This window comes from Rhodnius prolixus, unplaced genomic scaffold, assembly GCF_049639745.1.
Source record: "Rhodnius prolixus isolate KJV_2025 unplaced genomic scaffold, Rpr scaffold_11, whole genome shotgun sequence".
Taxonomy (NCBI): Eukaryota; Metazoa; Arthropoda; class Insecta; order Hemiptera; family Reduviidae; genus Rhodnius; species Rhodnius prolixus.
In genome coordinates, this window is record NW_027411625.1 from 9,180,424 (window position 1) to 9,192,549 (window position 12,126).

General features: G+C 32.2%; 1 protein-coding gene across 1 annotated transcript; it reads right to left on the reverse strand.

Annotated features, from left to right (window-relative positions):
* Positions 1 to 3,059: 3,059 nt before the first annotated feature.
* On the reverse strand, positions 3,060 to 11,730 carry tamo (PUB and ZnF_RBZ domain-containing protein tamozhennic). Its single transcript, XM_074137940.1, has 9 exons — positions 11,542 to 11,730; positions 10,410 to 10,537; positions 9,541 to 9,740; positions 8,500 to 8,679; positions 7,141 to 7,362; positions 6,252 to 6,565; positions 4,909 to 5,086; positions 3,687 to 3,992; positions 3,060 to 3,358 (listed from the first exon to the last, which is right to left on the reverse strand). The coding sequence occupies exons 1-9, from the start codon at positions 11,583 to 11,585 to the stop codon at positions 3,200 to 3,202; spliced, it is 1,731 nt and encodes a 576-aa protein (XP_073994041.1). The 5' UTR covers positions 11,586 to 11,730; the 3' UTR covers positions 3,060 to 3,199.
* Positions 11,731 to 12,126: the final 396 nt, after the last annotated feature.

Here is a 12,126-nt window from a genome sequence, read left to right on the forward strand (position 1 = left end):
AAGACTGGCATTGAATTTCCACATTTACCACCTCTCCTCAATCTTACAACATTGTCTTTCTCCCCACCTTTTTTTACAACTAATTGTGTCGTATTATTGTCAGTAAAAATGTAGTAAATCCGAAGTTTTTTATTTACCATTAAATAAGAAAAACCTAAACTCATTTAACTCTTATCCTTTAAAACTTAAATTTTGGCGCATAACGCTGTTAAAGGCATTTTTTGTTTTATGTAAAGTGACTCTAACGGTTGGACAGGATAGACACTTTTTTCCCAAAGTAAACAAAGATAAGCCTCTCCGAACAACTTTTTTTTTTTACTACAATTCTAACTCAGAAATCGCAAATATGTGGCACAAGTGGGAAAACTGGATACGTTATAGCCATGACGGTCGTAAGAAAAAACTAAATTCAGCCCCCCCCCCCCACGGCGTAAATTACTTTCCATTTTTAACTAATTTGTTTCTTTCTTGGTTCAGTGAAAGATGCAACAGAATTTAAAAAAATACGTGTACTGTTAAATGAAACTCTAGAAGTTCATTAATTAATTGTTTTTGATATAATCACAGTTCACAATTCTGTTGAAAATTGCCTTGGAACATCGATGATCCAAGAAAGGATTATATAGTACTACTTAAAAAAGCTGCGTTCAGTCAATGGCAAAGAAATCGCAATTTTTATTTTAATAGAAAATTTGGTGTGAACACTCCAACCACTTTCTCTTATCACAAATCTCAAGGTTTAAAGGTTCGTTATTTACCTTGATAAAAAAAAAAAAAAAAATTCTTCCTAACATTTTACATTTTATATGGCGATACTTCTTACTGTAACGACACTTTAGAGGAATTGCTACTCCCATTAGATTTGCCCCAAAACTAATTTTTCTAGAAAAAAAACATAATAAAAGCATGTGTGTACGATGTTCTGAGAATATCGTAAGAGCTATTTTTGAGCGCCTCTTAACAGAAAAATATATTTTCTGTAAACTCAAACTGCATCATTTTGTGAAAATTTGATTTCAGAAACTGAACACGACCGTAATAATTTCTTACAAATAGTATAAGTAAGAGAAAGTAAAAATTAGAGATAAGAAAACGCGTTCCATCGTTTTCAACGCAATATTTGCAAATAAAATTTATAAATATGGCATAGGGTAATAATATTAATAATAAAAGCTTTAAAAAAATTGTAAGCAGTCCTTTTAGAGTAAATTCTGAAAATGTATCTTGCAATACCATATTTTATTTTACATTAGCAACGGAAAATAATTTTAAACAAGTGCAGAAAAATAGTCTTACAATTAATTAGTAGGAGTAGGAGTTCCTCAAGCCTGAACCACTGCGATCACTTCTTTCAATGCTACTAAATTCTTGGGACACAGGTCCATATTTCTTGCAGAGCTTATCTACAGTTTCAGAGCACACGGACACATGTCTAATAGTGTTGAAGATAATCCCAGGCATTTCTAAAATGTTTATGTCAGGCTGGTAGTTCCGACTTGTTTTTTTTTTTTTTCACCAGAAATTAAAGAAATAGTTAGTTTAGGTCAGAATGGTCGACTATACTTTGCCAGATTTGTTGAATTAAAATCTGATAAAGCGACCAAACCCTTCCAAACACTCTGAGAAGTTTAGCCTTCGGCCAACATTAAGATTAGAGAGATCCAGCATCTAAAACAGGCTCAGCCCTTCCAAGTTCCCTTAGAGGTAATTATACTTAAGGTTAAAACAAAAATAAAAAAAAACTTCGTCTACATATAAGCGCGTCATAATCTAAGTCCCATTATCCGGATAGTATGAAGTTTCTATGAAAAGAAAATTTAAGAGATTGCAGCTGGATTCATTCGAACTCGGGATCTCCGATTGCAAATACGCTAAAAACTGAGCTAATCCCCTCCCTTAAGACATATTTTAATAACTTTTTAAATCACACCATTGAATGAATGAACTTCTTTTACGCAAATCCTGTAGTCCGGAGATAACGCAATCGGACTAAACTTGTTCAGTTTTTTTTCTTTCTTTCTTTCTTGTTTTGTGAATAACTCGCAAGTTCACGAATTCGGCTTGGGATTTTTTTCCAGAAAAACTGAATCAGCAACATTAAACAAAAAATTTAATAACAGAATTTATAACAACTTTACAGATATAAATTTTTTCTTTTATATAAAAGAAAATCAACAACTTAGAACATTCAAAATAAATTTTAACACAGTTCAAACTGGTAAATTTGAACAAAATACATTCCTGGGCAAAATTCTTGATCGCAATAACATTTCTTCAAAAATACTTCTATATTCGAACAAATTTCTGTTCCAGATTTATTTTAGACATATTTTAATTTTATAATAATTATTTACTTTCTCACACACCTTTGGTTTCCCACAAAATAACAACGGTAAAATATAATAATAAGAACTAACACTAGCAAACTCGGAAAACAAGATAAACATTTTTGGGTAGCTTAAACCCCTTCAATTAAAAAAAAATAAATTAAATAATAATAATAATAATAATAATATGCCATAGTCCACTGAGAACCCCAAAATCAATTTTGCTGGGCAAAATATTCCAAATGAAATGATGCAGCCATAATATGCTAAGTTCAAAGAATGGTTTATGTAATTTTTCATTTGACATGATGGCAGTACTTCCTCTTACTGTCTAGTAAAACTCTAGACAGAGCCTGTAACAAACGCTTATGTAACCCGGTTAAGAAGAAGAAAAATAATCGTTAACAAATCTATCCTTATGGATCATTAAAACAATAATTACCTCAAAGGCTTTATTTGAAATTTATTGATCCATAAACTGGATCAAGAGTATAGTTCTCTTTGCAACTTTGAAGACAAATTGCTAACAATTATTTTGTTCAGAAATGTGATTTACTACTAATGTAAGGGAATCCTTTTTAACGTCAGGCGTTTACATGTTCTGTATTCAACATGGACGCCTAAGATTATTTTTTATTTAATTGTAACAGACAATTTTTAGTTTTAAAATTCAACATTTAACATACCTCTTTTGTTTTTAAAAAATATAAGCAAAAATAAAAAAATGTTTAGTTTTCTTTTTGGTATTTTTAAAAAATTATTTACATATTTACAATTTTTTCTTTTTGACTTTTTTCAGTTACCACTAAAAATAAACAAATAAAATAAAGAATTGTCAATAAAATTAAGGCGCATCTTTGATATCGTTATTATTAAATATAAGTGGGCGAGTCTTTGAGTGAAGTGTCACAGACGTCGCACTTGAGAGCACCACGTTTGTTTACTAGCGTGCACTTAGGACACTGGCGTCCACCACTCGCAAGCGGCACTTCCGCTTCCGGCACTTTGCTTTTACCGCATATCTCGCAAACCTGTAACCAAATTTGGCAATAAAAAGTGTGAGTTGGGGTTGGGACATAAATGCAAATAAGTCCCTCTGAAGGAGACTTTAATCAACTCCCCTATGCTACATGGCCTTTATTATATACATATACAACTTAAATTAAAACTTATACAACTTAAAGTTTGAGCTTTCTGCTTTTGGTTTTGGATATTTCTATTCACAAACACAGATGCCTCAGATCATCGTTAAAAACATTTCGTCGATATAATCAGGTACTTCCGCATAATTTTCATTGCGTACTGGAGAGTAAGAGAGAATGATACAAAGTTCCAAATAAATATAAAATTTAACTTTACCTCCTTCATTGGTAAATTTAAAAAAGTACAAAACTGGCAACTCCATTTAGTAGAATCTTCTTCAGACGGTGCAGAAGAGTCCAACTTTACTCTGAGTGTACCAGAATATGAATTATCTCGACTGTTTTTTTTCGACCTAGATGTTTCTTTGTCGAAATATAATTGCGTAATGTCGCGATACTTTTTTTTCTTCCGTGCATTGTTTAGAGGTTGGCGATTTAAATCTGAATAATTGGCCATCTCGTCTTTCCACAGTTCTTTAAAAGTATCATCTAATTCATCCATATTTACACAAGATTTGTTCACCTAGAACAAATAAAAAAATCTTGTAACAACCGTCATTCTACAAAATTATATTTCTGGAAATAAAAAATGTCATAAAACATTAGTTGGCTTCAACATAATCAGGTTCACTATAGAAAATCATATCGTTGTAGAAAGAATGGTGCTATAACTCTCATTACTCCACCAAATCAAAGGACCCAGAAAAAAGTTGAAAAGAAAAGTGACAGGCATAACATCCAAGTAGTTAACCAGATTCAAATGAAACCTGTAGATTATCTAATGAAATGAAATCTTTATGGCGTTTATACATTTATAGAGATTACCTGTAGACTATCTATAAAATAACAGAAAACCAGTAGAAAAAAAAAAAATTAGTAAAATCGCACTACTGATCAACTATATTCTTTTAAATCAAAATTTTGGCAATAAATTTGGTACATACTCGTATAGTCAAAATATAATGTCAAAATACAATGTGAAAATGGCACTTTGTAGGAAACCTAACTTCATCCTTAACAGTTAACCAGCCTCCCTTAAATAAAACAAAATGTATTTATGTACGTAAAAAAATACAAATAAAAATAATATACATACGAGAATATATTAAGGTACATCTAGTGTGCAATAAAAACTTGAACTGGTAAATATATTATTTGTCCCAAATTTTATTGTCGGGTTCTGATAATAAATAAAAAAGATAATATCTGAGCGAAATATCAAATTTGAACTTTTTCCGATTTTATTTTCTTGAGTTACGCTGTCACATTCACAAATACAGTACACCTACAACCACACCCACACACACGCGTGCGCAGAAAGAGAGAGGAAGACCAGTCTGTAAAATCACTCTCTGAAGTCAGGTAATATTTATTTCAGGTGAAAATTTTAATTTTTACAAATGGTAAATGAAAGATAAGAGAATGCAAAGTAGGTATACCTCAGATTTCTGCGCATGGTCTCGATTTAACCAATTCCCACTGTTATTAATGTCTTTATGGAAGTATGCCGGATTTCTTTCCACCATGTTGGACTGTTCCTCCCGATCAATAAATTCTTGACTGCAAGTTCGCCAAACTTCAGTGTCCAGGCCCCATGCATTAGAACTGTCAGATGTTCTAGAACACAAAGAAATAGATTAATCTAGAGTTAGTCTAATAAAAGGAGGTTTTTTATAGAACGTTTACTGATTTAAATATGTATATAAACCATTAAATATTCATAATATAGCCTACACTTTCTATAGTAGTAACTTCATTTTCATGCTGCTGGATGTAATACCATCAAAAAAAAAAAAAAAAAAGTTGAGGTAATTGACACCCGGAACTTTTTTCAGTGCCCTGCCGGCCTCCGGACAGTGTTTTTTCGTTACAAACAACACTTTCTATCACCGGACAGTAAACTGTAAGAAGCTCCTAGAAAGAGAAAATATCAAGGCCAACAGCTGGATTCAAACTCGGGATCTCCGCGTATCGGAATCCAGAACGCTAACCACTCGGCTTCCATCCTAACATTTCTATTATTCAAGTTTCAAAAAAAAAATAATGTGTTAACTTCAGCTGTCATATCATTACAAAGAAGAACTGCTACTTCGGAAAAAAGTGAACAAATGATTATCAAATGAATGTGATAGAACAAGTAATAATGTGATGTTGCCCAATCAGGGCTGTACGCAGGGTAACAGCTCAATTCCGTCAAGTTCTTTAGTTTTTGCTAGTAGACTTTTTAAGCAATTTCCTGGATCTGGATTTAATTATGGATCACGACAGAAAAATCACTTTATCACACATTACTATTCGACTGATAAAACAAACATATTAGCAGCTTTTGGGAAGTTTCTACACGATGTTATCTTGTGCTGAAGTCAACTGATGAAGAGAACATTTAAACTCTATTATTTCTTTGCCGATGTTGTGAAGTGTCGGTTTACAGAAGATTGGTACAGCCCCCGTTTACGTTTGCTTTGTGCAAATTACACACTTTTGTTCAGAGCATCCATATCTACCTCCGAAGGTACACCTGATCATTTATTTTCTACCAAACTATTGACCCAAAATTGAATGTTTAAAACCAAGGTTAAGCAGATCGTTCATTCAAAACCTCTTCCCCTTCAACTTCACAATCTTACGATAGCTTTGGCTAAATTCAAGGAGGGAATTCATAGAAACTGTGCTAAGTCTAAAGTCAGCAAAATCATTGCGAGAGAAAACTGCTGGCACACTCCGATTTCTGTCGATACATTTAATTCATTACTACACAAATGTAAGGAGCACAGAATTACACCTGTAACCATGTGATGGACGCCTTCCATGACACACATAGTTCATATCGCCAACTCCGCTGCTGGACACTGCATGATCTGAAGAAGAACGCCTATGATGTTGACCAACTTGTCCATGATGTGACTGCATGATAGCCACTGATGATTGGGCTGGCTGATGTAGAGATGTGTCATATTCAATCAATTGACCAGTAGGGCATGTGACATATTGCGAACCTCGTTGTGTTATTCTGGTGTGGTGGTATTCAGGTAAAGCCTGTCGATAATGGTATCCGTCAGAATGATAAACTTGATCGCTCTGTAACTGCGGCATAATCTGAAAGTAATTTAAGCCAAATTTAAGTAGTCCCTTGGAATGGAATACCCAATACAAGTTGTAATCAAGCAACCCTTAGTTAGAGCGTATCATTCCAGTGTATTCAATTAGCTTTGGAAAGAGCCTCTTTGGTAAAGGTCAAAGACATTATTAGTCAACTGGAGCAAACCACTTCATTCATTCATTCATTCCCTGTAAACATCTGTTTACACTAGATGTGGTTGATTCGACCTACAACTCTTTAGTGTTTTCTTTAGATGAAAAATAATGTTTCAATTATCAACATTACATTAGATTTTACACTTGACTTTGATTTACTTTAGGGGAAGTATTCAACATGTAAGTCTCATTTCTCTTCCTCATCTTCATAACAACAAAATCAAATGAAATTTTATCGAAATAATGTCGACACTGTTAAATGCAAGCAACAATCAAGAAGTTATTAAACCGATATCTCAGATAATTAAAATGTTGCCTTTTTTCTTTTTCAGTTGTGTGATTTTGTGACCTCATAAGTAGTAAAACCTAAAAGATATTACATGTACCAAACTTAGAAGATACTAGAAATATTCTACCTGATGTGGTGATATAACGTAAGGTACTGGTTGTGACACAGGATAAACTGACTGAAAATACGCCGATGGATTGCCGTATTCAATTTCGAATGGATTTGCAGGGAGTGACAAAGCAGCAATCGCTTCTTCTTCAGAGCCAGGATAGTTTTCACGAAATAGGAATATGTCCATCCATTTGATTTCTTTGTTTTTAAATACTTCACCATAAATTGACCGCATTATCTGGAAAATAAAAATCTGGTATGAAAACTCCACCCTCGACTTTCTTTTACTGCTATTATAATTAATTATATTTGATTTTTTCCTAATATTTTTACTGCATGTGTTTAATTATAATGTACATAATTACAAATTTTGTAGACTAGCTACCACGTAAAAAAAAATTAAATTACAGTGAATTTTGTAATTTTTAATTGTGTAATCAAATCCAAAGTGCAATTTAATTATCAGTATAAGCATTGAAGATAATCAATTCTATAGCTGTTAAATAATAAAAGATTCGTCCCGGAGAACAAAAATTTTTATGATATTAAATGAGAGTAGGCCAAGAGGACCAAAATGTTTAGATAATTAATTTAGATGTCTGTTCAATTAGTTGTTAAAGGTATAAAACAAAATAAATTAATTGATAAAGAAAATTCAAGCATGCATATATATTTAATTAGTAGATATGATATATGATATGATATTAGCTATGATCTGATAGCTGTGATTGTGAGTGCGCACACAATAGAATATAATAAATTACTCACAGGGTACCCTGGATCTATGATATGATTTATACAAAGGAAGGATATCCATAATTACAAAAAAGGAACACCTGAACTGATATAATGATAGTGGAGTCGTTGTACACTTAGAACAGAGCAAGCAGCGCGCAGTCACTTGAACGACAGACTAACACACACACACACACACACTGCGGGTTACTGCCAGGTACAAAGTACCTTTGTTATTACTTCGTCATTTGTCGTGAAACACAAAAAAAATACGACTTCCAAATTTTATGTTAAAATAAATTTACTTAACAAAACCTATAGTTAAAGAACTTCGTAGGGGCAATTTTTCGAGGAAATCCCAACAACTGAAAAGCAAATAGATGTTGGGTAAAACCTTGGTATCGGAAGCGACTGCTACCGAAATAGAATTCTAAGTTTGAACTATTTATGACTTTCCGTTTTAAAGATTTTTCAGCTTAAAAAACACCCATAGATCGCGAAAACTCAATGTCGAAAATCTGAAACTATCCGAAAGTAAAAATAGTATTGTGGAAAATTCACGACTTCATTTTTTAGCAACTTATTGCACATACTGTAAGTCCTTTCACCCGTAGGAAACGGAATAACAACTAAGGGATACCTGACATTCGACGGATGCTATCATGGAATCCTTGGAAACTCCAGAAACTCTGTCCGGATCTATTGGGTCTTCAAATACCAGCAGGTTGTCTCTTACCTTGCGGTACCCCATCAGTTCTAACATGAGCTCACCTCCAACTAAGATGCCCTCTATGTTGTGTTTGTAAAATCCATTAAATAACTGAAAAAGAGCATATCGGTCAAAATTTGAATAGGGAACCTCAATTCTAACAGGGTGTATAAAACAAATTACCATTATAAAAAAAAATAATTTTTGACTTTTCATGAATTTTGAATAAAAGTTCGAAAGTTTGATTGATTGTGAGTGATGAATTTAAATCTTTTCTCGAATCTTTTTTAAAGCATTTCTCTTGTTTGATCCTGAGCTTACAGCGTTACTTTGGTTAAATAAATAAATTCAGTTTCAACTTAGATGATTGTTATTATGTTATTGTATTAAAATGGTGGCTGAGGTTACGAACAAAAGGCAGCCCAATGGGGCTAAGCCAGTGGCTGTGAAGAAGTTCAAACTCATGAGGAAAGTTTTTCCACTTTTTCTTGAAATCGGACTGGGTAACTTTAACTCATTCATGAGCACATTCTTTCTAGTTATTGCCCAAGAAAGGAATCCTGACTAATTACCTCCGAGAAAACGCACTTAACGTTTGGATTTAACACAACAGCTTAAAATAAAGCCTCATCATTACATACAGACGCCTTGAATCTGAATTTCATTGAAACTACTTATTGTAATAACTAATTACTCAGGGCGCTAATGACCTCAATAGTCGATACGCCGTAATTTTTTTTTATATATAAAAAATAAACTAATGTATGACAAAACACAAACATGACTTTCCTCAAAAAGCTTCACACTTGAGCAGACTATTTGTAACTGACCATAATATTACAGAAACACTGCGCACTATTAACCATAGTGCACTAATATTGCGTTTGTAACATTCGAAGTTGCGGATGACTTGGAAAGTATATTGTCGGGTCATTTTCGCTATACACCCTATTAGTATTTAGTTTATAATACCTTGATAACTCTAAATTCCTTACGCCAGGGTTGGGCCAATAAATTTTGTGCATAAGTAGCCATGCCTCGCCAAGCGGCAGCAGTTTTGTAACAGCTGAAATCCTCGTTCGCTTGGATGCTGTCGTGTAATACCTTACGCGTCAGTTGAAATAAGAATTTTTTCTCAGGAGGTACAATGAATAAATATCTCCGAATTAACGCTGAAAAAATCAATTTATCCATTCATTCCTTTTATTTGTACAACTGTTTTTACTTTAAAGGTAATGAAGACAATGGGAATTGGTACTCGAAAACGAGATAAAGGAATAATATATAAATATAATTAGTTCACAAGCTGATGATATAAAGTAATTAAAAAATAGGAATAATATGCAGGACATCAAACAGACTACAGTAAATAATCAAAATAAATAAATAAACAAAAATAACAAAAAGACATAAAATTAAATTTGAATTAGAGATTAAACAAGAAAATTTAATTTTATGGACAGAAAATTAAAAATTACAAAAATAAATAATTGGTATACATATATTTTCAAAATGTGGTTAGGCCCGCTAGTGCAGGATAATATCTTTGATTTTATCCGTCGCAGCACGTATTTTTTTGTATCTCTGACCGGTTTCAGAGTTTAGAGTAGAGATTTCAACTTCAGTTACGTTACGTTTCACACTTACGTTCCCAGCAATTGGTAACTTATTTTGAAATTTTCGGCTTCCAAAAAAAGGAAAGAGACAAAAGATTGTTGGCTGACACATGGGTTCACGTTGTACAAAAAAGATGGAGTATGTTTTCAGCAAGAAAAGCTTAAGCCAGTTAATGAACCTTTTTTTTATTATTATTAAAAGATGGTGTACACCTTGGTATTTACCATCTAAACGCCTCATTTCTGCTAACTTCAAGGGATTCTGATCTTCCTGTAAATATGCTAGATGCAACATCTCTATGCTCTCCCAGAGGGAGGATATTGAGTCTTGTGGATGGTAGTCATTCATGGTTCTGTAAAAAAACAAACACAATAAGTAAGTACATCAAAAAAAAGTTAGTGATTACAGGAGAGTGTATTTGTTTATAAATTTTTAAGTGGTATTTGTCAATTGAATGCTACTGCTAACTCTTTATGATTCATTTCACCAACCTGGATCAAATCACATTACTTAAGTTAGAAAAAGGCTTTCTTAGATTACTGATTTAGTGGTCGCTGTTTTTTTTGCAGCTGGATTTCTGGATTTTCTTTGTTACTTTTAAATTGTGTGTGAATTCTGATCATATTAAGTACACTATTTCCTTTAAGGGTCTTTGTTTTTAAAAGATTTCAGAAAAAGGATTCTAAATGCATGTATGTTACAGAATGAATATTCCAAGACGTTCACTGCAGGAGGAAAAGATTTCGACATCTTATTAGCTGAGGCGGATGAAAAAAAAAAATTGCTTCAAATGCTGTAAAATGTTTGAAATTTCACATATCAGAAGGAAAAGATTTACAATCTATAAAGATGATAGCAATTAAATCTTTAGTATGTATAATTTTGTATCACCTCAGTATTCCTAATTTTCATAAAATAATTTCATTTATACATGTGTTTAATAAGTATGTGACTCTGCAAAAAATAAAAATAAAATGTATTTCATGAAGGTAGTAACAGATTTTATTTTCCGTACTTTACATTGAAATAACTAAATTTTCTGTTTACACGTTTTATCCATAAAGGATTAGCCATGATTTTAATTTACCCATATTCTAAAAAACCGATGTTCTGTGTCAAGCCGAACTCCTCATTCTGCGATTTCATACTCTTTTTTTTTAGCCAAGCTAAGAAGGGTGTTTACTAAGGGTAAACATCATTGAAGAAATATAACAATTCAAACTGACGAAGCTGATATCTGAACAAGGTTTCTATATTGAAAGTAAAAACATTTAAGACCCTCTTAAACTATTAAAATTAAAACTGTCCCAAAATAGTGGTATAAGGGTTAATCGCCAATATCAAGTTATAACTTACCCAAGAATTTCTTCTCTTGCCGACCTACCTACCCAAGTAGGCATGAAAACTAGTTTCAAAATTCTCTAAAGATGCACTAAGTCACATGATTTACTAGTTTAAAAATTATAAACTATTTTCGGTTTCATAAAAGGTATAAATTGACAGCATTTCCCATTATTACAATAACTGAATAATTAAAATTTAATTTAAACCAAAGTATTGTAAGAATCAAATTAAAATTAATTTCATTCCCACACTAAAATGGAAACCTAACTTATTTTAAAATAGGAAAAATTAAAACAATAACAGTACACACAAAAACTCCAGTGTAACCAACTAGAAAATTGGTAAAAATTTACCTTAAAATAGATTTAATTGTTTAAAAAGTAAAAACGTAATTCATTACATATATTTGTACGGCAATAAATTTATTTACTCATTAATATTTAAATCTTTTTAAAAAATAAATTAGTCCTAAGATAAATTTAGATATAAGCGGGGTCCCACTATTATGAAGCCAGTTTCTTTATATTATATACTAATTTCAATAGTCAGTTAAACTAAGGTTTTTTTTTTAATGATTGTGTTCTTTAATTTATCAAT